Below are 27281 nucleotides of genomic sequence, written 5' to 3'. Positions count from 1 at the left end.
TTTTCACCTTGGCTCTGAGTGTTTGCTCCTAGATTTGTCTTCGCACGCAGATCTGTTACACCAGCTGTATCACCTTTTGAAACAAAGGCTTACCAGAAAAGTGAGGCTTAAATACTCCAAGCATTCTCTTCCACATTTTCCCTGGTTCCGCTTAGTGTGATGGCTTCCTTTGCCTTTGAGTATTTTCTGAACTTTAAGATTCTAACCTTAATATTGGAACAGGTTATCTAGAAAGCAGGTGCTTGGAGATGTACTTCTATTGGATGAGTCTTAGAGCAGCTTGATCTGATTGGAGTTGTGTCTTAGGCTTATCTGGTGCTCAATTCTCCTGTTCCACCCAACTGTTCAGAATCTTTTTGCCTGTGTATCGATCCTGGTTCTTTACTTCCCTGTTGGGAATTACAGGGGCAGCAGTAACTTTGGCCATTTTGTACCTGGATGTTGAATGTTCCCGTGGCTGTGAACAGCTCAGAGCACTCTGGTGTTGAGTTGGAGTCTCTCTGAGGAGGAATGCTTCCGGGGAAATGCAGTCCTCCCTCCTGATGGCAGGCTTGACTGCAGGCTGCTTTTGTTTTCATAGTTCTGAAAAGGAAAAAGTCTTGACACAGATTGGCACCTGATGAAATGTTTGAGGAGATCCATGAGTGCCTGAGCAAGTGGGGTTCCTGAGTGTTGCGTTCTTACATTGTCAGCAGCTCCATCCTGTGTACGCGTCATGAAACAAAACATCAGTTGAGGACAGGGGTTTTGCCATTTAATTTCATCAGGATTAAAGCAAGAAATTAGGACCCAAAACTCCAGTATGAAACCTGCTCCTTATCTGATTTTTTTTTCCCAAACATTTCTGTTTACTTTTTGACTCTAGGCCACTGCAGCTCGAGCGTTTTATCCTCACAGGTTTGACAGACATCACTGAGTTCCCCTTCACTAAGTACAGCCTTCCTTTTGCTGCTAAGCTGGTTGCCAAAGTACTTCAATTTGAAGGATAACGACTGAAAATAGACTAATTTAATTGATCTTACTTCATTTTCATCGTGAAATGCTGCCTCTGTGCATTTAGATGAAGCTTGACCCCTGCAGGTCACAGGCAAGAGTTCAGTGTTCCAAATGTAACTTGCACTATTGTCTCATCTTTAAGCAAGCTCCTGAACTAATATGCACGTGGTTTTGTGTGTCTCCATCAAACACAGCTCAAGGGGGACCTGCTGAGCTTCCTGTGTAGGGATGGTTATAAACTTTTTTCCTGTTTCTTTAAAGGAAGGTTAGGTCTGGCTGATAACGATTCAAATGCACGACAGAATTGAACTAGATATTTGAAATGAAATCTACCTTCCGTGATGTATCAGAAACAAAAGTTGCTGTTGAACTGCACTCAGTTCTGCAGTGCCAGTGGGAAAGGTGTGGATGCATTTTGTTTGGGTACCTTGCTGAAGACCCCAAACTTTTTGTTTCTTTAAATGGATGATTTATCTCTTCAATTGCAACCAAGTCTATTCTAGGAAACCAGATTTGGTTTGAGTTATGCAGGGGAGGAGTGAATGTTCTCTAAAAGGTAAAACATTCAAATGACTTACTACCTCTTGTGTTCTTTGTTTCACTGTTCTTCCATCTCAGGGTTTGTTATATCTACCAATATGAATGAGTTTCTCTAAGAAAAAGAAGTGAGAGAGGTTTTAAGTCAGGGCTTGCCTGACTTGAATGAATCAACACTAAACCAGATGTTGTGGAAAAGTGTGTTCTGAATAGTGCTGTTGGAGTTGACTGACACAGAAGTGTCTGTGTGCAGGCAAACGCAGTCACACAGCTATTCACTGGAAGGAAAGGTTGCTGGAGGGTAAGTGCAGTGGGCAGGAATGCATTTGTTTCTACATAGACAGAGTTGTTACTCTCTTGCTTTACTAATTTGTTAAGCTTTTTTTTGAAGGGCATTTAGTATAAAATATGATACTGGAGTAATGCGTCTTTTTGGTAAAAACTGATCAGCAGTACAGAGCTTGGTTGGAAATCCAGCCCTAAGACTTGATGTTCTCTAAAGAAGCTCCTTCCTGTTGGTTGATTGGCCATTGAAGCAGTGATTTGAGAGGTGACATAATTACTGTATAGCATTGATTCTTTTCTCCAAACAAGGCAAATACCTGCTGCTCCCTTCCTAAGGAAGCCTGAACATTCATGTCAATGGATCTTTCACTATAGAACTAAATACGGGAATGGGAAGGGGAGCGACTGCCTGTGGTCAGTAAATGCTAACTGGGGCTGCGTCCGACCTTGTTTCACCAGCAGAGTTGTGATCTATTGCAGATCTTTATTTTAGTTCTCTGTGAAGCTCAGTGTTTTGATACACACAGGGGCTTTGAAAACAACCTCAAAACCTTCTTCAGTGCCTCTCTGAAATGCCCAAATATGTTTAACTTTGGCTTCGTGCTCTTCAGTTTTTTTAGAATAAGCATATCCTGTTAATCCAAGTAAATTCTTTCCTGGCTCTGAATGTCTGTGCAACTTCAGTGCAAACTGACGAGCTTGTGACTTCCAGTATGATGGGAGCTGTTGTAGACAGAAAAGATTTGAGGGAGTTGTCATGGCTGAGCCCATCTTGCCTGGGTAGTCTGGAAATGTGATTTGAGAAGTGGTAATTGTTCTTGCCTTTGTCATGGCTGAGATTTAAGGAAGGTGATTGTGTAGCATACCGCCTGTGTTTAGTGGCTAGAGTGGTACTCAGTATGAGAGTAAATAAGCTTAAAAAATATGTATAATAGAGCCAAGGTTCTAATCCACTGCTGTGGGGCCTTCAGGAGGATACATTTTGCAGTTTGACAACATTAGCCAGTCTGTTTGGTATTAAGCGCAGAGATGTTCAGATACTCAGAACGTATGTAAGTAATCTTCAAATAAGCTACCAAAATTGGAACACGTTAAGGCTGGCTTCAGATTGCTTTAGGTGATCTTGAGAGATGCAAGGCTGACTGTGCCTTGTGCCTCCCACGTCCAAAGGGATGTACAGATGCTCTCTTAAATCCTTGGGATTTGATGAGGCTCTCCAGTGAGGCCGCCTCTCTGGTTCTGATCTCCAGGCTGTAGTTCGAGGCGCAGGTGGCTCAATGTCACTTGTTGGTATGTTCGTAGGACCCGAGTCAAGGCTCACTCTTTACTTGCCTTTATTTCAGTTGTCGAGTCCCATCTCTGGTTCTTAAGTGCAACTTGCAAATGGAAATTAGTATTTTGCCATTTGCATCTACTGCTTCTGGAAGTAACTGGCTTTCCATGAATTGAAAAAGATGGAAATTACTATTTGGAAGACACTGAAGTGATTTAACTATATGAGAAAAGGTGTTTGCTCTTCTGCTGTTTCTCCCAGCTCTGGTGAGTTGACTCAGCTGACCAAAGGACATCAGGGAGCAGGTTTCTGGGAAGCAGAGTGCTGGTAGAGCAGCCAAACCAGTTTGTTTGTCCCTTCTAATCTAAATATAGGAAGCCTCCTTAGTTGGGGAAGGCATCCGAGCTGTGTGTACGTCTGGGGACATGTAGGGAGCCAGAGCTCTTCATTGGTGCGCCTGGCTAAGGGGCAGTGCTGGCCTGAGGCTTCTCTGGCTGTGGAAGGCTTGGCTTATAACAGAGAACACTGCTGTTTGGAGAAGTCAGAACTGGAACTGGATTGATGCAGTAACCTGTTTGCTCTAGTCTGGAAGGGGTTAACTGCTCAAACGTGAGGAGAGGAGTAACCTGTTCTGGTAAATCATGGGTCTGGCCTTAAACTGGAGCTTGCTGTGTAATAGGAGCTGGCAGAACATTCTTGCACACTTAAGCCACCAGTGGTTCCTTACTCAGCTCTCGTTGCTCTCCTTATCGTGCACAGCAGACACGGTTTTATCTCTTCGTAATTTGACTTTTGCCTCTTAGTATTTGCACACATTAAGCGCTGGTTGCCTAGCGAGTGCTGTTGATGCCTTGGCAGTCTGATGGATGATGCCCAGACAAGGATTTGGACAGCCATCTAGGAAACAGCTGTTTGTGATCCTGGAAAAGCTAGCCTGATCCTTCATAACTGCCAAAATGGGAAATTCGGGCAGTTGGTTCATAAAAAGGGGTCTTTTGTGACTGAAGAGGGCCTCCTGTTCCTAGATGAAGGAAGTGAAGGTGGATATCCATCTCACCCAAATGGCCTTCTTTGCAGAACAGGTTTTTTCAATGCAATTTAAGAATTAATGGATTAAAACTTAAGTCCATAATTGCATTGTGCAAGGTGTGCAGTAAAAGAAAGTGACCTGTAGTTGCAGGCATAGGCTCCTTGCGTGTTCCTGACTGTGTGGCTGAGCAATCACACTGCTATAAGCCCCTGTAAGGGGCTGAGTTTCCTCTTACGGCCACCTCGTAACAACTTAATCTGCTGAATGCACTGAGAAATAAGTGTTTGTTCACAGCAGGTACTTGGTGTTTCCATGAAGTTGTCCTGTGACAAAAGCATCCAGTTGTGGTTTGTTCAAGGTTTTAACAGCTTTGTGACAAAGTGTCACAGGAGGAGTGGAGGGGGGTGAACAGGAGTTTACTGAGGATGAGCAAAACCTTTGTGACTTGGATTAACAACCTCTTATCCTTGTTAGTTTCTTGCCTTTCTTCTAGAAGGGAAGAAATAAGTGAGGGAGCATTGACTCATGGCAAATGGGCCGTAAGGGCTTCAGTGGAAAAATGGGAAGTATGAGGAGCAGGTCGTTTCCTTCTTACTCTGCTCTGCCATTTCAGATGGAAACTTTTGCTGTCTGGTCTCAGTCTTGCTCACTTGTTCTTTCTGTTTCGTAACTTCAGTCTAATATTGCCCAGCTTTTCGCGGCATTTTGGTTACTGTTTGATGCAATTTCCCCTCTCCAGCACTCTTGATCACCTCTCTAGCTTGGAACCTACGCAAGTCTACTCCGTTCCCTCCAGCTCCAGCCTTGGACAGCGTTCTATGTCCTGTCAGCTTGCAAAGATTTGGATCCCATCCTTGCAGATCTTTCTGCAGTTCAAACCAGTCCATGATCCTTCACCTAACATTGAGGAGCAGGGAGCAGCTGAAATAAAAAGAGTGATAGAATGGGTTATTGAAGCTTTGAAGGGTTTTTTTTTGAAGCTTTGAACTTCCGGGGGTGGGTAAATTGTGTCCTGGCTGTAAATTGTATCAACAGTTGTAGCATTTGAATCTCATACAAATGGAAAAGGCTTTCAAAGAAAAGAAAACCTGAGATCTTACAAGAAAAAGTAAATGTTCTCACATTTGGGTTTCAGGTTTGCTGTGGTGATTTGGCCTGGGTGGTTTGGAGATCTGTGTAGGAGAATATTGGTGTTTAGTTTTATATTCAGAAGCACTTTGCTAGGACACACTTTTATTTATTGGTATAATACTTTAATTCCACCTAAAGTTCTGCTGATTTTATTCTCTACATCAGTTATAGAGAAAGGGCTCATTCCGAAGGTGAGATTGAGTCTCTCTGTAAACCATTCACTGCTCAGTCACTGCAATCTCAGCAGCGCTTTTCCCACCTCCCTGCTGCACTCTGTCCATTCGAGCTTTGCTTGTTGCTTGAGATGGGTTTTGCTTTAGTGTTGGACAGTTGCTTCTGCATTTCATTTTTGAAGACTGTGTGATCTTTTTAAATAGTATTCAAAGATAATCAGCTTAATCACACTGCTTTAAAAACTGATCAGTGCCTCTGCCGAGTGGGAAGATGAAGGAAACCAGTATGCCCACTTATGGGGGGTTCCCCAGGGAACTGAATTGCCTTCCATTAATGATGAGTCAGAGCAGTGACAGATGTGGACAGAGCTGTTTTGATGCTTTGGACTCTTTAATTTTAGTCTTCACTGAGAAGCACGGGTAGAATGGTAAATGGGGCAGGAATTAAAAATGCTCTTACGCAGGATGCTTCCCATCTGTGTTAAAGGAAAGGGGGATGTCTGATGTGGCTGTTGGGCTCTGTTGTCCATTGAGTATTGATGTCTACGCTTTGTACTCAATTCCTTTCTAAGCTGGAAACGGTGTAACTTCATCTGGGGAAGTGTATAATAGGGAAGACATGGCAGTATAGACAAGAGAATTCCTCCCTGAAGATCAGCATTCCTCCTTCTCTCTGTACGTGTTTTAAAACTTCCTATAAAGGAGCCACTGTGCAGTGCCCAGCCTCGGAGCGACAGCATTTGGGGCAGCTGTCCCAAGGCTCCCACCCCTCTGCGGTTTTTAGCCACAAGCGAGCTGTGTCGCCTCGGAGGTCGGTAGCTGATAGTAGCACTGTGTTCCCTTTCCTTCGCACACCGAGAGTAGGATAGGAGTAGTTTTGGGGGGAAGCAAGCTAAAAAAATCCACTAGGAAGAGCTTCAAGGAGGACCAGAACAGCCCATAGCCAGTGTGCGAGCTAAGGCAGAGCAAAAAGCGGTGAAACACAAAGGTGCTGAAATGGTGAGTGTGTATTAACGGTGGGAGAGAGGGCTTAGCCACTGCAGAGCTGGGTTTGTGGGAAAGCGGAGTCGCTCAGCCAGACATGTACATAGAAAGGGAGAACTTCTACTCAGAAGCTGTGCTTGCATAATATTGAGGTTGTGACATTGTGTGGCGTAACCGATGAAGAAATGCTGTATTTCAGCAAAGGGAGGAAAAAACTCACCTTCCAAATGGTGAGTTACCAGGAGAAAGCTTGGCTTGGTTTAGTTTGTCTGCATCTTTATGAGGGTAACTTTTTCTGTGACTGATAAAACCTGGAATTTGGTTTTTTATTTTCCAAACTCTTTTCACTCAATGCTTATCAAATCCTGCCTCTTCTCTTCTTGCCGGGTGCAGTCTTTCAGCTCAGAAACTGCAGTAACAATGTTCCAGTCTCCTAATTAAACAAACAGGTTGATTAAAACTTCTCAGGAGTGTTTTTCCCAGCTATTTACCAGTGTTTTATTTAAATAAATAAATATTTAAAGAAAAACATTGTCACAGCTTCATGGTATAATTTAGGTTGGAGCTCATACAGCCCGACGCTCTGCTCAGCGTATGGCCAGCTGTGATCATAGGATCATGGAATGGTTTAGGTTGGAAGGGACCTTAAAGCCCATCCAGTTCCATCCCCTGCCATGTGCAGGGACACCTCCCACTGGATCAGGTTATTCCAAGCCCCATCCAACCTGGCCTTGAACACCTCCAGGGATGGGGCAGCCACCACTGCTCTGGGCAGCCTGGGTCAGAACCTCCTCGCCCCCATCATGAAGAATTTCTTCCTAATGTCTAATGTAAATCTTCTGCCTTCCAATTTAAAGCCACCCCCCTTGTCCTATCTGTGTGCTCCCTGGTCAAGAGCCCTTCCTCAGCTTTCCTGGAGCCCCTTCTCTGTACTGGAAGCTGCTCTAAGGTCTCTCCAGACCCTTCTCCAGGCTGGATCAGCCCAACTCTCTCAGCGTGTCCTCATACATGAGGTGCTCTAGCCTTTGGATCATCTTCATGGCCTCTTCTGGACTGTTCCAACAGTTCTGTGTCCTTCTTATGTTGAGCATTCCAGAGCTGGATGCAGGACCTCCAGGTGGGGTCTCGTGAGAGCCGAGTATAGGGGAAGAATCACTTCCCTCAACGTGCTGGACACCTCAAACCTAATGTTGGGTGGGGTTTCTCAGAGGCTGTTAAGGTCTGGAATATCTCCAGGGACAAGGGTTCTACAATTTGGAAACCATTATTCTAAGTTTCCCCTTACAATCTTGTCGTTACTTGTGTTTTAGCATGATTGATACATCAGCCCATAGCATCTTCCAAGGAAAAATAATGGAGGCGAGACTCCTGTGCTAGCCGCAGTGCTCACCTAAAGCTTGAGAACAGGATCCTAAGGAGATGGGTTCAAAGCAAAGCTTAGTTTGAGTGTTCCTGTTTATGCCATCTTCAGAACTGGAGCCTTGTGGCAGAGGGACTTGTGCAAGTTCAGCGCTGGATGATGTTGAGATTTCCTTCAGCACCTGGGCTCCCATAACGAAATCTGAGCCGAACTGGCTATGAGAATGCGTCAGACTAGGGAGCAAGATGGTTCCTTAACTAGACACATTTGACTTTGTAGGATTTACTTGAACAGTCCTGTTCCCTTTCCGTTTGCTTTCCTCAGGGTGCTGAATCTGTTCTGTGGGGATCAGAGGAGCTAATGCAAAGGAGATGGTGGGAGCTCGTGACGTGGGGAATGCATCACTGCTCTGGGGCAGCAGACCTAGATGTGCTGGGCTGTGTTCCTTTGACAGTTCTACACCATCCGCTGGGATCGCTCCCCCTCAAGGAATTGGTGGTTGGAGGCAGTGTTGGAGCTCACAGCAATGTTTCTCCTTGCAGTCAGCTCTTTTTTTTCCTTTGGCATGAGGCGTTGACTTCGGAAGTGATAACATTTGAGGGGCTTATCTGTGCGTCGCAGCCCTGCGAGAGGAATGCTGATGAGTGCGTCCTGAAGGCTTTGCTGAATACTGGCAGGAATAAAGCGGAATTATTAATGCTTACATTGGAACACTCTTCTCCTGTTTTTAAACTTCTCGACAAAACTCTTGAGATTCAGCGCCTTCTTCCAGACCTCATTAAATTAAATAAAAAGCTTATTGCTGATTTTTGCGAAGGTTTTTCTTCTTGGTCCTAAACCACACAAATTAAGTCCACCTCCTGCTACCCTGTGTGTGTATCTTGCCTTTCTAAAAGCAAAGATGTGGCCAGAAAGCTGTCTGTGAATTCAGTGTCGCCCTGGAGTCGCATACTCTGCCTTTGCAGCTTTTTTTTTTTGTTTAATAAGCTGCTCAGCGTTCCTGTCAAAGGTGACTTTGTTCCGACGGGCAGCTGAGGAGTCCAACTTGTTGCATGATCAAGTTGGTGCCTCGCAGTAAAACTAGGTCGTTTTTGCTTTGTGTGCTGTATTTAGTTTTCAGCCCATAAAACTGCTGGAACTGTCATTTGGCTTGGTGAGAGGGAGAGATTTTAAAATAAATAAAGAGCTGACCTCTGCTGCAGGTAACAGAATGTTGCTTTAGAAAGCAACAAAATTGTATTTCAGGATCAGCTGTGGTTTTGAACAGCTGGGATCATCCATAGCGTTGGTTCTGTTAATGCAGAGCATCCGAACGTCGCAGGTTTAAATAACATCTTGATGTAGATATGTGTGAGATTCCCCTCCATGTCCACCATGTGAAATTCTGGAATTTCTGGAGGGTGGACGTTCTCACTGGTTGTGGCACATCAGATACAAGCAAACCATTTCCAGCAGCAAGTTTGTATGCTGATAGAAGTTAGACTTTCCAGGCACATGAACCTGCCTTGTGTTATTGGGAGACCTTCCAAGTTATTGTGAAGAGCAGATCTTTTGGTAGGCTGGATTCAGGGAGTGCTGTTCCATCTGCTTGGCTGCTCGCGTACTTTAGGAATGGTCTGGTTTAGTCTGGAACTGTAATGTTAGGGTTTGAGTATTTTAGAGTAGACTTTGGTGTCCTGGCAGCAGCTTGGATGCTGTAGGAGACCTCTGTGAGTTCCTGCTGGAGTGACCGCGTAGGGATGAATCACAGCAGAGGTTTTCTCCCTGTAATTTTTTTGACAAATGTGTATTTGTGACACAATACTTCAATTGATTTTTGAGGAAATAAGTATTTGTGCAGCAACTGGAAAGTCAGAAAGATGGGGCTTGAGAGGAATGGAATCATGAGTGTTGCTGTTCACCTTGGCTTCTTTGCAGCTTTGTGCAAAGGTAACTAGGCAGTAACCACTGTTTGGGGGTCTTTATCTGTTTTCTTGAGGGAATAAGAGCTAATTTTAGTGTAAAACTCAAAACCACTTTTGAAGATGGGTGAAAAAGCTGTTGGATTGTCTATAACAGAGCTCTCCTGGAGCTTGTATTGCAGAGCTTTTTTTTTTTGTGCTTCTGCGTACCAAAGAAGTTAAAAATACCTCATGGAATTGCTTTGTTACTGTGATTTCTGAACTGTTCCTTACCAGAAGAGAAGCCTTAAACATAAACCTCCACCTGTCAGGATCCAATCATTGGATCTCTTCTTTGGGCACTTTAAACTCTGGATAGTTAGTTCCATAGCAGTCAGTACTTTTTGCTGTGCCTCTTTAATTAAGACGAGCTAACATAGCAGTTGAGTTTCCTGTATAAGTCACTTGCTGTTTCAGAAGTGGGGTTTTCAAATGCAGGTTCATGTTTTAAAGTGGTATCTTTTTCTTTGCAGTTGCCAATGTGAAGCGTCAGAAGAGCGCTGTGTGAAACTGTCTGGGGCAGAGGGGACTGTTTTAGCTGTTTTATCATCTCTCTTTGGTAAGTAACTTGTATTATTTGAGTAAGATGAGCTGCCTTCTGAAGGAGGATTCTGCTGTTATCACTGCTTACTCATTTAAACAAAGTCTTTCCAAGGTGTTGGACAAAAATCAATATTTTACTGAGCTGGCATCTTCAACCTTTAATTGTTAAATCAAAGGACTTCTGATTCTTAGTTGTGCAGTCTTCTAAACATGATCCTTTGTCCTTCCTGCCTATTTCTGAGCCATGTGCCAGTGTATGTGTGGTCAGCTGCTTCCCTGTTCATGGTTTTGAAAGCCCTTCAGGTACCTCTGTCTGCAGTGCCAGGAAGGAGAAACCTTGCTGTCAGGGATTGGAATGCGGAAATAAAGTATTTGTCCTTGTCTCAGAACAATTTCCTTCCACCTGCAAAAGGGGAAGAAATGTTTTCAGCCTGTAGCAGCTGCACCTTCTGCCAAAGTTAGGTTGCATTCCTGACTATTTAAGTCTCAATTTTCTGACACTTCTTTGTCAGAATCTTTGGATTCCTGTCCAGAACTTCTTGGGCAGCTGTGACAGTGTGTACAGAGCTGTGTTCCGAGACAGTGTCAACTCAGTTTGATTTTGGTACTAAAATAAATCATAGAAACGTGGAATGGTTTGAGTTGGAAGGGACCTCAAAGACTGTCCAGTTCCAGGCCCTGCCATGGGCAGGGACACCTCCCACCGGATCAGGTTGCTCCAAGCCTCATCCAACCTGGCCTTGAACACCTCTAAGGACGGGGCAGCCACCACTGCTCTGAGAATTGAGAGTCTGGACAGGGAAGGAAGGGGCACAAAGTGAAATGTTTGAGTACTGTCTTTTTCCCTTTTTCTCCTCCAGTTTTTCTTTTTCCATGCCAGAAATCTAACTAAACTTAAATATATGTGAATTTAAACGATCCTTTATTTAGATAGTCTTTTTTGTTTAGAGCCACTGGCACACAGCTCGTTATTATGTACATAATTTAGACCAGAAGGCACATCTGCAGTGAAAGGTAATTAAGATGTTCCCATACTGACTGAACAGAGTATGAGGTTACAGCCTTTACTGATCATTTATCCTTTTGAGCAGAATGTAAACGTGGAGAATTAACAAAACCAACCACTTTTTTGGTCTGATTTAATATAAGTGAAGCTACAGTTGAAAGGGCAGCACCATGAATTGATAACAGAACCATTTTTGCCCTCAGTCATGACCAAAAAAATCTTATTTCTGACAATGTAAGCAGGTCTCACTGAACTGCGTGTAAGCTGCCTGCTACTTATGTGTGATCCTGTTTATAAGCAGGAACCTGAATGTGAGAGTGCTTTTTATTGAGGTGTTTTCTTGGTCAGTTATTACCTAAGCTGTATTTGAATATTGCCATTTCACTTCTGGGAAATGTTTTTCTGTCATGGAATTGCTGGTTATTTTCAAGCTGCAGTTAAAGAAACCGAGAATTCTGGTGCCATTTTGCAACTAATAAAAAAAAGCTGGTATGGGTCAGCTGGAGAGTGGATCACTGCAGCCCCTTTGTGCTACTCTCACCTTGTGTCACACAGTCCTTCGGAGCAGCACAGTGTGTTAGTGTGGGGGAATCCAATGGAGCAGCCTGTTGGAGTTGCCGGGATGAGGAATGTTGTTCTCCCTTCCAAGGCAGTGTTCTTAAGATGCAGGTCAGACATCCCTTTCCTGGCTATCCTGCCGTCACAGTGCTCCTTTTGCTGTTCACATAACTGACCTGGAAGAGTTTCCTGAATGTGTAGATGGAAATGGATGAGAGAGCTTTGGTGTAGAAGAAATTGTGATGGCAAGTGTGGTTTCAGGGGTGAATCCTCACTGCTTTGGTAAAGGTTACTGTGAGAACAGTGTGTGATCCCCCTTCCTGCTCCCAGTGGGGCTTTCCTTTCCGTGTGGTCAATCCATTGATCCTGAGGCAATGAAGGGAGTGGGATTGGCTTGTTGATGTGATGGAAGATGAATGATTTATTTTGGTATATACACTGTTCATCACATCGGTGCAACTCCTAAGAGTTCCCTGGTTTTGCTATTTTTGCCAGCAGTTCAGTTGCTGAAGCGTTTCACTCATACCCAGAAGCAGTGTGAGCATGCAAACTGTTTGTTTTAGAGACAGACTTATAAGTTCTTGTACCATTTGTTTTGGGAACATCACAATTTATATCCGATAATCCTGATTAAAACTGAAACCACCGTATTCCAGTACCTGAAGGAGGCTGCAAGAAAGCTAGGGAGGGACTTTTTATAAGGGCCTGTAGTGATAGGATGAGGAGGAATGGCTTTAAATTGGAAGGGGGAAGATTGAGATGAGATCTTAGGAAGAAATTCTTCACAATGGGGATGGGGAGGCTCTGGCCCAGGTTGCCCAGAGCAGTGGTGGCTGCTCCATCCGTGGAGGTGTTCAAGGCCAGGTTGGATGGGGCTTGGAGCCCTTGATTCAGTGGGAGGTGTCCCTGCCCATGGCAGAGGATTGGAACTGGATGGGCTTTAAGGTCCCTTCCAACCCAAACCATTCCATGGCTCTATGATTCTGTAGTTTTTCATACTGCTTTCGCCAAATTCACTTTAGAAAGGAAGAATCCCACGTTCATTTAAAAAGCCGCAGTGGTAAAATTGCAGCTGTTTTGCAACTAGATGCAGTGGTTATTACAGGATAAGAACTAGTTCTGCAGTGTTTTGGATAGTCCCTGCTGCTGGTTTCTGCTGGATTTTAGGAGCACTGCTGTAAGAAATGTTAAATGAGTTTTTTCTCTAAACTAATCATGTTCTTATTAACATCCAGGTGATTGTATTGTCAGCTTGTAAAATAAATGTATCTGTCTGAAGCATAAAAGGACAATTTTGTTACAGCATGGGGCCTAATATATTAAAACTTTAAATCAGTAATGCTAAGCATGCTGTAGATTTGTAGTGGAGCTTATCTTTTTAATTAGGTCGGTGTATCTTTGCTAATTGAAGACATTTTCCAAAATAGCAAGGTATTTTTTATATTCAGAAAGTGTTACAGTTAGTGTTTAAAGCTCTGTGCAGGTTGTACATGAATTGTCCAGATGAATTGGTCTGGAAATGTTTGGTGCTGATACTGTTAGGGGTGGTTGTGGTGCCGGAGGAGCAGAACCGGCGCTGGGGAGGAGGCGACAGGTTACAGGAGGCAGAGGTACTGGCTTCATGCCTCCAGCAGGTGCCTGAGGTCACCTCCTCTTGTGTGTCCCTCTTTGTGTGCCCGAACTCTTCATCCTCTTCTGGCTGACTGTAGGGCTGGCAGCTGAATGTGTCAGCTTAGTGTGATTGTAAGGATGGAGATGATCTGTGTGAACCTTACAGGTTTTAAACCCATCTTCTCTTGGGTTGTTAGTCTTCATTACACCAGGATATATCACAAAGTCAGTTGAGTCTGCACCTTCCTTGATGGATGCGCTGTAAGGTGGGGTTGATTGGACAAATACGCCTGCTGCTGAGCCAGCTGTCATTTTCAGTCTGATGGAGCCAGAGGCTCACGTCTTAAATCTTGTAGATCAAGGATAACGGTGCATCATGTAACCTGAAAAACACGCATCAGGAGCCAAAGGTTTGTAGCTGGAACCAAAGGCGTTTGGTAGAACCGCTGAACCCCTCCTTTGCTGGTATCTTCGCGTCAAGAGCAGACCTGGGTTTGGAAGATAAGTGCACCCAAACACGATGTACAGAAAACAACCTAGTCATGCTGGAAGCAAGCACGAGCCCCTGTTTTGAATGCGAGGGCTGGAATTTTGTGGCCTCTGATCAATTAAAGACGAAACCTGATGAATTGATGGCCTTTTTAGCTTTAATCACTGTTATTTGTTAAATATTCTCACCGGTTATGGGGTGGATTAGGTATGAACGATCTTTCTTCTGCATCTTTTGAAACAAAAACGTTAAATGCCTCTGCCTTTTTTAACCCAATATTAACAATACTCTCCTGGTCTTGCTCTTGGTAGAGAGCATTTCTAAACTGCCTGCTTTTCTGACAATGTAGAAGAATGTTCCTGCTCTCCATTGTTCTTGCAGACATGGAAATTTCTGTGCTGCTGTTTTCTTTCCTTGTCAGTATCCATAGTTGATAGATTCAGACTGCTTCTAGCTTCTGTTTTTCTGGTTTATTTAAAATGAAGATTTTATATCTATTTTTTGCATTAATTTTTAGTGAATTAGTGGTAGTTGCAGCTTGATTACGCTCATAATTTCCTCCTTTTATATAGATAGAATCATGGAATCATTGAGGTTGGAAAAGCCCTGTCAGCTCATCCAGTCCAACCGTCAGCCCAACCCCACCGTGCCGACTGAACCATGTCCCCAAGTGCCACAGCCACACATTTTGTGAAGCCCTCCAGGGATGGAGACTCCACCACTGCCATGGGCAGGAATATTTATCCACACACAGACATGTCCTCTGCAGGCTCTGCAATTTTGAATCAACTTGCAAGTTTTATATGCTGTTTCTCCCCTGCTCTGGGGATATCAAGGCATTTTGTTTATTGATGTTGCTGTTTCACAGAGGCTTTGGGGATAACATAATGCGTTCTTCTCACTGACTGTTCTTAGACAGTGGGATGTTGTAGTTTCAGAACATGTGCATCTGCTGCTCCTTTTGCCTTTGTACGCATTGCGTGTGATATGGAGGATACAGTGAGCGCTTCCTGCAGTGGTGCTGTACTGGGGTGGTAAGGGATTCCAACTGGTTTTCTGTCAACCACAACAGGAATAGTTGGAGATGTATTTATAAGTAAGGTGATGTGAACTGAGAGCTGCCTGAACTTGACTGAGGTTTTCATTTGTATCTTTTATGTGCTGGAGATTGAAAAACTCGTAAAATACCCAAATAAATCCTTTCTCTTAAAAAGGAGGAACAACCTACCTGTATTTAAAAAATTGAGTAAAAATAAGATTTACCAACTGTGTCCTAGGCTGCATCCAAAGTAGTGGGGCCCAGCAGGGTGAAGGGGGGGATTCTGCCCCTCTGCTCTGCTCTGCTCAGCCCACCTGGAGCCCTGCGTCCAGTTCTGGAGTCCTCAGCACAGAAAGGACATAGATCTGTTGGAGCTTTGAGGTGGCTTCCAACCCAAACCATTCCAGGATTCTATGATTCTATAAATCTCAGAATCAAACCGTATCACCTGCATTCGCTTCAGGCATTAAGTTCCTGGTAGGGTCAATTGCATAAACTGCAAGAGTGCTCTTTAATGTTGCCAGAAGATCTGCAGGTAAGAGATTGGGGGATTTTTAGACAGCAGAGAGAGCAAGTCAGTAGTGTATAGTGGTTATCAAATCATGGAATGGTTTGAGTTGGAAGGGATCTCAAAGCCCATCCAGTTCCATCCCCTGCCATGGGTAGGGGCACCTCCCACTGGATCAGGTTGCTCCAAGCCCCATGCAACCTGGCCTTGAACACCTCCAGGGATGGGGCAGCCACCACTGCTCTGGGCAACCTGGGCCAAGGCCTCCCCACCCTCACAGCAAAACATTTCTTCCTAAGATCTCACCTAAATCCTCCCTCTTTTAGCTTAGTGGTGCAGAGCTCTTGGAAAGGTCGGTGCAAGGAAACAGATGTTTTGATACATCCATGGATGTAGAAAATGAGTCATAACTATAAAATGGAGAATTTCATCCATATATTCGTTCGCTGTAGTTGAATGAAGGTGACCTCAGGGGGATTATCCAACCTGTATTGCCTAACAGATCAGGCTGAACAATCGCAACGATCCCATTGGGTTTGTAACCATCACCTTTTGTGAAGCACCATCTGCAACTGAACCTGGGAGAAAATTCAGGGTAATCTAGAAAGACAAACATGTTTAAATTGAAATTCTATAAGCAGTGGTGTAATTGCTACATTCAGATGGGTGTTCTCCCAGCAGCACATTCCAAGATGATTTTTCAGAATGAACAGAAGGAGCCAGACACATTTTGAAACAATTCTGTCTCTTGGGAGAGCTGGTTCATATGGGTTTCATCTTTTCATAATTACTGTTTGCTTGTACTTTTCTAATGGCTTAGTTCTCACTCTTTAAAAGTCAATTTGTATTTATTTGCCAGAAGAAAATGAATTTAACTTCCTCGTTATGCTTTTCTGGTTTTCTAGATTTTAATAACGAGTGAAAAAGAGCCTCCAAGTATTGTGAGTGAAGGCGAGGGTTCCTCCTCCTCTCCAGGGCTTGTCATGGTAAGCAGAAGGGTCTGTTTCAGAGCAGCTTAGCTAAAACCTGAAACCATTAAAGAATTCATGTTCACGTGTGAGGCTGCTGAATTTTAAATGCAGTGTTCAGCTGAGCTGGTGCTTTGTCTTAATGCTGTTACAAGTCTGTCTCTTTTTTTAATGACTTTATAAATCTGGCTGCCGGAAGGAAACCTGTGTCTGATATTATCTTTGTTTGTTTGAGTGCTTGTCTTTGAAAGTTTGGTAACTTCAGTAAGTTACTGATACCTGAACTCTCCGAACACTTCATCCTGTTTGGGCTTGCACTGGTCACTGATAGCTCTCTCTGTGGTGAAGAAGGCAGCAGTGACAGTGCAAAAGTTAACTGTAAGGCTTTGTTTTTCAGGATGAAGAGACTCAGCACAGCCTTGAATGCATCCAAGCTAATCAGATTTTTCCCAGGAAGCAGCTGATCCGAGAGGATGAGAACCTCCAGGTAGTCACCACGTTGCTCCCTGCTAGCTCAAATCACAGCAGCTCTGCGTGACCTGGGTGTTGTCTGGCCTCTTCTGTGGAATTTTCATTCACAATTGAGCACAGTTAGACAAGAAACACGTTTTTCTTTTAAATGCTCGTGTACTGTTGATGGGACAGGTGTGCACTGGATTACAGGTGATACCTTAGAGCGTCTGAAGAACACAGCCATTACTTGTGTAGTGGTTTCAAGTGTTGGGTTTTATTCCATAGTTCAGAACTCTTTGGATTTTAAAGCTACCACTACACTCCTTAAATCCTGTCACTGCTTCTCATTACTGAGAAGCTGGAAGTCTTATGTTGTTCAAAATAGATATTTGCGGTTTCTTAATTTTCCAGAGTTCCTTTTGAAATCAATTTAGTTTGAATGCTTTGTCTGTGTAGACACTCTGATATCAACTGAAGAGGAAGTTTATTTCATTTCAATAGAAAGTATTTTAAACAGATTTAAACTCAGGTGGTGTAAAACCAGATTGGTTGCAAGTTGAATGATTACACTTTTCACCAAGCTCAGTTATATTTGGTTTAAGTCACATTTTTTTAATTAAACAGTTGCAATTTTTGTGTGAAGTGTAATTCAACTGCAAGTTTTCTAACTTTGTAAAGCAGTAGTGTGGGGTGCGTTTCATATTTGCGGGGAGAATTATGAAGCCAAAAGCATGATTTGCCCAATGACTTCTGTGTAGCATTTAGGATCTGGTCAAAGCTGGGTACCTGAGCTTGCTTTGGCAATACTGAGGGCTGACAGCATGAGAGATTATTCATTTTGTGTGCTTTGTCTGCTTAAGGATGAAGTTAATAATGTGATGAAAGTGCCACTCGCCATTAAGTAAGGAGTGAGAACATAAATCAAGGGGTTGTCAAGCCGCTTGCCAGAATGTGAGGATATTTCACTCAGATTTGTCTTATGAATTCCTTGTTTTCCCTGACCAAGCAGTTACGGCTCAGGAAAATTAAGAGAAAATGAGGAATTGTTTTTAAAAAAAGGCTCCAATTAACCTCTGAACCAACTTTACCCAAGACTTTCCTTCCTATCAGTAACAGCCAAACTGACTCTCAGCAGCATTTAATTTTGATTTTATTGAATCATACTGTTGCTTGGTTGGAAAAGACCTTTGAGATAAAGTTCCAACTGTACCTGCACGCTAGTAAACCATTCCTGAGCACTTCATCTACCTGTCTTTTAATGGTGTTGTGTGCTTGAGTGTGTGCTCACAGGAGGGACACAACTTTGGTAAGTGGTTTCTGAATGATTTTTCTTCCCCTTCTGAAGGTCCCATTCATTGAGCTTCATGGTGAGAGTACGGAGTATGTAGGACGCGCAGAGGATGCCATCATTGCACTTTCGAATTACAGGCTTCACATCAAGTTCAAGGAGTCTGTTGTGAATGTAAGTGTTATTCGTGCTCCTGTGGTGGTACAGCTATGGTGAACTCAACCCAAATAAGAGAGTTTAGGGTTCCTGGGCTTTAGTTTTTGCTTCGCTCTTCTCTTTTTGTCCAGGATTCAATGGAGTGGCTGTCAAAATGATGCTTGTGAAAGCTCTCTGAGTAGCGCAGAGCTGCCAGAGCGCCTGCTGCACCTGTGCTTGAAAAGAAATACATTTAAAAGTTGGTAATGCTGACATTGCAGTGCTGCAGAAACCAGCTGCATGCGTAAACCTTTTCCATGGATCGTTTCCTAGATCCCAGTAGTAATAGCAACATGGTGTTTTAAATACAAACCCAAAAGCTCCAGTAGACCATGCGTAAATTGGAGGGATTATGACATTCAAAAGTGTTGGCTTAGGTTTAGCCCTGGGATAAAAATGCAGACTCAACAGTGATCTGTCCGTGCATATGGAAATTTGGTTCCCAGGCTGGTCTCCATTGATTGGCTTTTCCTTAAGAAAATTCCAACCTTTGCAGCTGCTGAGTGTGTGTCTGGTCATCATCTCCCTGCGAGCTGATGGCATTGCTGGGAGAAGTGCATGGAGCCTCAGACTTGTATGTAGTTCAAATAGCAGGTGTTGGACACTTGCTTCTTGAGCAACCTGATCCAGTGGGAGGTGTCCTTGCCTGTGGCAGGGGTTAGAACTGGTTGGGCTTTGAGGTCCCTTCCAACCCAACCCATTCCACGATTTTGTGACAGTTAAAAACCCCAAAAACTTCATATGGGCAAGATGGAGACTTCTAGTCGTGGTGAGTTTTAGTATGAGCTTGCCCTTGCGTTTTGATGGAAAAGTCGCTGGTTTGGTGTCTTCCCCGGCAGCTGTAGCACCAGGTGGGACCCAGTCTGAGCTGCACTCCAGTGTTAGGTATTCCCAGGTACAAGACCATACACCTGTCTCCATTGAACTTCCTAAGGTTATGAAGCTAGCTCCCTCTTCCAGCCTCTGTATTGTTCTCTAAACAGGTCTTGTCCTCCTGTTAGATAAGAGTTCCAGTAATTAAAGTAATAGAACCAATTGAGAAATAAAAACTTTGAGTTGTAGAGCGTTGTTGTTGTTTAAAAGATGATAATTTTAAAGGAGAGACAGTTGAGAGGCAGATACAGCTGGAGTGTGATACTCTAGCACTCTATAATGTGATAGCGTTGGCCTTGGATAAGAAACTGTGTTTATTCTTATGAAAGCAGCAATGATTGCTTCTCCGCTGCTTTATTTCAGTAGCCAATATTATGTGGTGAGGCGCCTGCAAATAGAATTAATGGCTCTTTCAAGAGCAAGCTGCCTGTGCAGGGTGTCTGACTTGCTGCGTGCATCAGCCTGACAAACATCACAATGGAGAGGGAAGGTTATCGGTGGGAAGGGATGAGGACGAAGGCAGATAATTCAACAGAGTTTTACTGTGGGAGGATAATGGAGAAGAAGGAGATTGAAAATAAAAGAGGATTGGAGGAGAGGTTTTTGTGACCGGAAAAGAAAATGAAAAAGATTGATATGAAGGATACCCTGAAGATTAATCAGCAGATTCTGAGTGAATAGGTGGTGAGCAGCGTGTGGGCTGTCAGGAGAAAGAATGGCTGTGGAGCAGAGGGCAGACGGGAAGGGCAAGAACAGAGAGTGACTTTGAGAGAAGGAAATTAAAAATAATGCAGGAGTAGAGAATACTCAAATGTATCCGTAAAGTGCAAACAGGAGGAAGAGGAGCCAGGAACAGACTGGAGGAAGGGGTGAGGGTAAGAACTGCTTAAATGGAGAAGAACATGAGAAAAAATGCAATACAAGAGGGCTTGGAGGGGAAAATAAAAAAAGAATTTTAACAGCCAAAGCAGCGTTTGACTGAAAAAGCATGTTCTGTAGAGTCTGAACACATTTAGCTGGTGAAAGGTACCTGATTTTCTATGTTGGTGCCATGGAAGTCAATAGTAGATTTAAATTATTGGTGTATGTGGGGTTGTCCAGCTGGGAAGAAAGAATGGAGGATTCTCCAGTCTGAGATGTATTCCAGCCCTTAATTTATTTGGCAAAGCTATCCCACCTTGTCTGGTCTCCTTCTGCATGAGTTCTTTGCTCTTTACTGGCCCAGTTACCACAATAGGAACACGAGGTAACCTGCTGGCAGCCTCACTAGGCCTGAGAGAGCAGGTTTCGTGCTCCCTCCAGCAAAGGGGAGTCCAGCGCTGCTGTTGTTTGTGTCTGTCTAAAGGGGACATTTTGAATCCCTCTAGTTTCTCCCGCTTTCCCTAACTACATGTTTGTCACCAGCACTGCAGCCTTCTCAGGTTTTTGGACCACTCAGCAGTGGAGCTGGAGCTGCTGATCCACAGTACCACACTTGGGAGCTCTTGCAGTAGTTCTCAATTTTCTTTGTGTTTCTCTCTCTCTTTTCAGACTCCATGCAGTCCTAGAATAAATCCTTGTGAGATGTGCAAAGAAAAGACACTGCTAGTGCTACTTGAAATAAAATTATGCAATCTGTTTAATTGCAGGTTCCATTGCAGCTTATAGAAAGCGTTGAGTGCCGTGATATATTTCAACTGCATTTGACTTGCAAAGACTGCAAAGTTATAAGGTAGGAACAGGCTGAATGCAGAATGGGAGTAACCTTGCTTTCCACATCCTGCAGGCAGCTGTGAGGTTTAAAGACGATGTTTTTTCTTACTTAATGGACTTGCTTTCCCTTACTTTTGTCCGAGCTTGCATGGGTGTTTCTGTAAAGAGAGTGGAAGCAGCATGGTCTATGTTTTCGCTTGCTGTGATACAGTAGAGCTGCAAACCTTGATCTGAGCCCAAATGGCTTGGGCTTGGGCTTATTCTGAAATGAATTTGTCTCACTGCATTTCCCCTGCCTTACACGTATGTATTGCTTTGGTTACTTATAAGGTAAAGAACTGACTAAAACTGCTGAAATACACACTTCTTGGAAAAGTAATCTGGATTTGGGGCTTGGAGGGTTCTGGGCTTGTGCAGTTCTACCCTTCTGTCTGGACACATCAGCCCTCCTGTGTTTTTTTTTTTAATTGCTGTCTTTAAAACCTAACAGCCTGTTGGAAAAGAAAGGCAGGGAAGTGTAAAGCCAGGTCTGCAGCCCACTCTGTAACCCAGGGAAGCAGATAGTATCACTTTAGGGGAGTGTTTATCAGTGTCTGTCCTTCAGCAGAATTTGGAGACAGCTCTGAGCCTGAGCTGCAGTGATTTCCTACTTTTTGCTGCAGAGATTAATTTTGATCTATAAACTTTAATTAACAAGAAAGGAACATTTCTTTTTGATTAAATGTTTGCTGGCAGTACCTTTTGTATAATGAAATGAGCCCGAGTCATAGTGGAGCGCTCGGAATGTTTAACAGGCCAGCTGCTTCCTGAAATGCTGTGTTTTGATGAGGGCTGATTTTACTTTAGAAGTAATATTTAGTTTAATTTGAATTCAATATTTAACTTCCTCTTAACTTGTAGCTCTTGACATTTAAAAAAGTCACCCTTCCTCTCTACATTAATTTATTTCTCTTCAATTGTAGAAGGAATACAAATGATTTGTATTCATGCCCTTCCTTACGAATTTTCCTTCAAAATTCCATCTCTGAGCATCTTGATGAAACTGATGACTCAAAGTTTGGGGCCAAGATAGCAGACTTAGGATGAATTCCTGTTCTTTTCCACCAACAAAGTAGTTTGTGCTCTGAATAACGGGGCTCAAGTGAAGATAGTGCTTGTTATTCGCAATGCTAACTTTAAAGGAATTTAGAAGGCAGGTGTGGGGTCTGTAGGGTGGGATGTGTCCTGCCTGGCTGAGGATTGCCCAGCCTAAGGCAGCAGTCTGGGCTTGCTCTGCAGTCACTGGTGAGGAATAAACACCTCTGGGCTGCAATTTCTCCCAGCTATTTCTGATGTGTTCATGAGCTAGATGTGTCTTTTTCCTTCCACTGGTTGACTTTGAGCTATTTGCAGGTAGGATAATGAATCCTGCCCGTATAGAATGCAGGTGCTGTCAGAAACCCTGAAGGCAACCGATCACCAGCTGAGCTGGATATAAATGTGTGGTGAATATTTTATACTTATAAAATAGTGAAGAAATCTGTCAAAGCAAAATAAATCACAGATCTTATTTCCACCCTTTTATTTGAAAGGGCACAGGAATCCTCTTTGGAAAGACAAGCTAATGTAATTTTAATGTACTGCTTGTAAATCGGTTCCTCCTGTGCATGGAATATTCTCGCTGGTTGTTGTCTGTAGCATTAGGCAAAGTTCAGTGTCAAAAACACTGTTTGTGCTTTCCGCTATGGCCAGGAAAGAGCATCTTAGCATATGAGATGGGGAAATAAGGTAAGATTTCAGGTACTGGAGTTTGTCCTTATTCTCATTTTAAGTACTTTAATGAGATCGATATTTTTGTCTGATAAAACAAGTCCTTGCTTACGGGAATGTGGTGCCTGGATTATAGAGTGTGTGATGGTTTGGGGAGTTGCCGTCTGAGACCGCAGGTCAGCAAGGCGCTGTGAACACGTTCCTGGCCTGAGTTGTGCAGACACAAACTGAGCTCAGTGATGTTGTCCTTGGGTTTATAGTAAACATATGCATAAATGCCTCCCTCATCCATGACTGGCAGGCCATGCCGCTGGCTTAGTCACTCACACAGCATTGCTTCCCTGCTTGCAGTTTATTTTGGCTCTCCAACTGTGTGTTTATTTACTAATACCCGAAGGTTTCATTTTACTCACCATTAGAATGTACATAGAAGCAGAACTAAATAACCCATAAGGTGTTATAACCCGTAAGGTTCTTGTGTTATGCTTGCACAGAGAGTTTCACAGCCAGCCCTCAGCCTGGCCTCTTTTACTGAAAATTAAAGGTAACTCTTTCTGGCACAGGTGTCAGTTTCCGACTTTTGAGCAGTGTCAAGATTGGCTGAAGCGGCTGAACAATGCCATCCGCCCTCCTTCCAAGATAGAAGACCTCTTCTCGTTTGCCTACCACGCCTGGTGTATGGAGGTGTATGCTAGCGAGAAGGAGCAGCACGGCGACTTGTGTCGGCCAGGTATGTGGGAACAATACTGGGGATATTTCCAGTATTCTCATTTGCTGTTCAGAAAAGTCCTTAAGGATGTATCCCAGGTTTTAATGCCCGTTCCTCACAGTAGCTGATAACAAAGCCCATCCTCAGTGCTGCAAGAGCACCCTGCTGCTCCTTTAAAACAGTTGCTGCTAAGGAAGAATGTGACAGAGTTGGTTGTCTGGCTGGGATGGATTGTCCCAGTGTCATCTCTGTGCTTGGCAAAGGGTCAAAGGGCTCCTCGTGGAGCCTCCATCTCTACGGACCCATCCAGCTGTTGTAAATCCAGGCCTGCAGCAGCTGACCTGCTTGAGTTGGTGGCTGGGAGATGATTAATTCAGGCTCATGCAGTGTTCATGTGAGGAGCGGGAAGTGGTTGGCAAGCTCCAGGCTAATTGATTGGGGATTGGGAAGGGACAGCAGAACTATTTCTTTTTTATGGCACTGTTGTACCAGCGACATGATGGAAAGGCAATAAGTGAGGAAGATCAGCCAGGTCTGTAGGTTTTGCCATCCTGTGCCTTGCAGAGTGAACGTTCTCTGATTGCACAATGTCAGTCTCACATTTTACCTTTCAAAGGGAATAAGAAAAGGCCTGCTGGGAGAGCTGGGGTTGTTCAGCGTGGAGAAGAGAAGGCTGTGGGGGGACCTTAGAGGAGCTTCCAGTACTGAAAGGGGCTCCAGGAAAGCTGAAGAGGGGCTCTTGATCAGGGAGACAAAGGACAGGATGAGGGGGAACAGTTTTGAGCTGAAAGAGGGGAGATTGAGATGAGATTTTGGAAAGAAATGTTTTGCTGTGAGGGTAGGGAGGCCCTGGTCCAGATTGCCCAGAGAAGTGGTCCCTTCGTCTTGTTCCTGCACTCCCTGATCAAGAGCCCCCCCATAGTCTTTGAGATAGATCTGTATCTCCATGTATCTCAGGTATTTGAAGACTTCAGGGCTTTCTGAAATATGTGATGGAAATATGTAACATTTAGAGCATTAACTTTTCAATAGATCTCTGTCTCCTTGTGGATGATGGTTTGCCCCGTGATTTAGGGATATGGTAATTTACAGAGACAAGCAAGGGAGAGACTTTCAGAACCATTTTACCTTGTGTTGCTCACACATTCATTACGTTTATCACATCTCTTACCTCCATGAGCCTGGAAGTGTTGCTGTTCCCTTCTGGACGCTGATTAAGTACCTTCAGATCCTCCAGACTCTCTCAAAACAGTTTTTCTTTATTGCTGTTGCACATTTTTCAATTGTGTTTTGATACTTTAGAAAACATATCTAGGAAATCAGTGTTGCTCGTTCCCATCCCTTTAATCTGTTAATCCAGGAGTTTGTGGGGATCCTATGACTGTTATTTGTGTCTATCGTTTAGGTGTTTGACCATCACATTCCCACATGGCTTACAGAGGAATAATGTCCAGTTAGAGATGGAAAACTGGGATGGGAGTTAAATGACAGGGCTTGCCTACAGCCCTATGGGAAGCCTGGGCTGAAATTGTAGACTCAAGGCAGGTTGCCCAAGTTCCAGACTACATTCCGTGTGTTACCCTTTCACTGTCAGTCAGGCCAAAGCTTCACATCCTTATTGATACAAAATTCTTTGGAACTTCTGAAAAGCCACTGGTGTATTCCCCCTGAGGCTGCTGGTAGATCTAAATTGCTTTTGCTGCTGGGCTTGGTTTGATCCGCAGTGTTGTTATTTCTCAAGTGGGTTTCCAGAAGCTGTTTTTTCCAGAGATGTCCTTTGTGGACTTGGGCATTGCTGGAGAGCTGCTGGAGAACCAGCAGTGCAGGCTGTGGGATTTTCACACTAGGATTGTGGAATGTTGGTGATGGTTTTGAACTTTCTGTTCTCCTTTCAGGTTTAATAAGGATGAGTGCAGAGGTGTTTATTTTGAAAAGTAGGAATCTTGCTTCTTACTTCTCATTTGTTTTCTTTCTTCACTTTACCCAGGAGAACACGTAACCTCAAGGTTTAAAAACGAAGTGGAGCGGATGGGGTTTGATATGAACAATGCCTGGAGGATTTCCAACATCAATGAGAAGTATAAGTGAGTTCTGGGGGCTGCTGGTTCACAGCCAAGTGGCATCTCAACATACCGGTTCTGTTAGAGCAGATTACTGGTACTTGTTTCCAAGTTCTACAGTTCCTAATAAGGGACAAGTAGAATTGTGATTTTTTTGTCATTTTATAAAAAACCAGATGTGCCTTTAAAGTACTATTTAACAATAATTAGCTGTTACAGTTTTTGTAGGCTTAGAAATACCAGATTTTGATGTGCTTGCTGGAGGATTTCTTAGAGAATAAGCATTCTCATGGAAGAAAAGGGGAAGCCCTACGTGAACGTAGAGTGGGGTTTGATTGAACTTTTTAAAAGCACTTTTTTTGTCTTCTTCCTTAACTTGTGACATAGACTTCTATTAAAAAAAAAAGTTCGTTTGGAAGAGTTATGCTTGTAGATCCTGAAAATAAGAGAAAACGCTTTCTCTGGTGCTGACAGCGTAGATGAATGTCCTCTTGGCGTTGGGGCAGAGAAAGGTATTACATTCATAGCTGGTGGGACAGAGTGTGCTGGTAGATCCCTAATCCAATTCGGAGCAAACCCCGCAACAGTGCTGTGTAATAAAACCCCTTTCATTGCTCTGTCTGTGCAGGGTAGTGACTTGCAGCTGGTAGTTGGTGTCACTGCGAGAGGAATACCTGTCTTTGTCTGTAAAATCTAGGGAAGGAAAAAACCCTACCCTGTAAATATTTAATACTAAAGACAAAGTAAAAAACTATATGACACGTGGAAGCAGAATGACACAAACTACTCCTTTCCTCTTGTGTCCAGCACTTGAGAAGAGAGTGTTTTTTCAGGCTGATTGCTATATCTTTCTATGATTGTAGACACAGGCTCAGGTCTGTCCTTGGGCAATAAATGCATCTTTTTAAGAGGAGGGACCAGGGATGAACTGTATGATCCAGCAATATATTGTAGTCATTATAGACTGCTTGTGCTGTTCTCCTTGGCAGCCAGGACTCCACGAGATAAATAATGAGCAGGAGATGTGACTGGGAGATGTGACAGTTGCATTGAGCCAGCGAAACATAAACTGGTGCACTCAGTGTGTGTTTCCAGACCTACACAAGTTCCTGCTGTGAATCCCAGTAGTCCAGGATGGTTCTGCCACTGGCTTTTGTGACCCAGAAATGGAGTCATTTATTTTTCAGCATGGAGAGATGGAGAATTTCTTTTCTGTGGTCCAGTTTATTTCAGCAGCTGCAGTTAAAAAACACCTATGTATGAATTTCCTGAGCAAACACTAGCTTGAATCGTCTAATTCTGAAATGCATTTCTGCACCTCCAACGATCACAGTGCTTTTTGTATGTGCAAAGGAGAGGTTCATTAACTTAAAATGAAACAGCAATTAATGAAACAGCAGTTTGTCACGTTGCTTATCTGTGTGTGCTGGCTGGGAAGCATGTAGCTGTGCTATATTGCTTACATTCAACCCTTTGCACCACTTTTCCTGCAGGCTCTGTGGTAGTTACCCCCAGGAAATCATAGTTCCTGCCTGGATCACGGATAAGGAGCTAGAGAGTGTGGCGAGCTTTCGGTCCTGGAAGCGCATCCCTGCTGTGGTGTACAGGTGAGGCTCAGTTTATTCAAAGTAAAGAGGGGTCTGGCTCGTGTCTTGCTGTGTTCTTGCCTGTGTAAGATGATGTGAAGGGGTGCTGCACGAAGGCCCTGGACCTGCCAGGACAGAGCTGGACAACTGGGAAGAGGCAACAAAACCTGGCTCAGCCCCCTCTGTGTTCCTGTGAGAGCGGTACCTGAGCTCATCCACCCTGGGACTCTGTCTGGGGCAGGAT

The 27281-nt window shown here is 43.7% G+C and overlaps 1 protein-coding gene across 9 annotated transcripts in view; it reads left to right on the top strand.

Moving 5' to 3' along the window:
- Nucleotides 1-27281, top strand: part of MTMR3 (myotubularin related protein 3) — a 72423-nt gene that overhangs the window by 20527 nt on the left and 24615 nt on the right. For 6 of the 9 annotated variants that reach the window (XM_054082640.1, XM_054082641.1, XM_054082632.1 and 3 more), the window contains 8 exons: nucleotides 10183-10268; nucleotides 16370-16450; nucleotides 16830-16919; nucleotides 18231-18347; nucleotides 20870-20952; nucleotides 23246-23412; nucleotides 25379-25475; nucleotides 26945-27058. In XM_054082640.1, coding sequence (XP_053938615.1) covers nucleotides 16448-16450; nucleotides 16830-16919; nucleotides 18231-18347; nucleotides 20870-20952; nucleotides 23246-23412; nucleotides 25379-25475; nucleotides 26945-27058 — 671 coding nt within the window. In that variant the 5' untranslated portion in view covers nucleotides 10183-10268; nucleotides 16370-16447. Of the gene's footprint in view, nucleotides 1-6406; nucleotides 6425-10182; nucleotides 10269-14489; nucleotides 14952-16369; nucleotides 16451-16829; nucleotides 16920-18230; nucleotides 18348-20869; nucleotides 20953-23245; nucleotides 23413-25378; nucleotides 25476-26944; nucleotides 27059-27281 lie in introns of those variants that run through there. The other 3 variants (XM_054082636.1, XM_054082638.1, XM_054082635.1) reach the window with 2 other exon arrangements.

This window comes from Cuculus canorus, chromosome 17, assembly GCF_017976375.1.
Source record: "Cuculus canorus isolate bCucCan1 chromosome 17, bCucCan1.pri, whole genome shotgun sequence".
NCBI lineage: Eukaryota > Metazoa > Chordata > Aves > Cuculiformes > Cuculidae > Cuculus > Cuculus canorus.
This window is presented reverse-complemented; position numbering and strand designations above follow the sequence as displayed.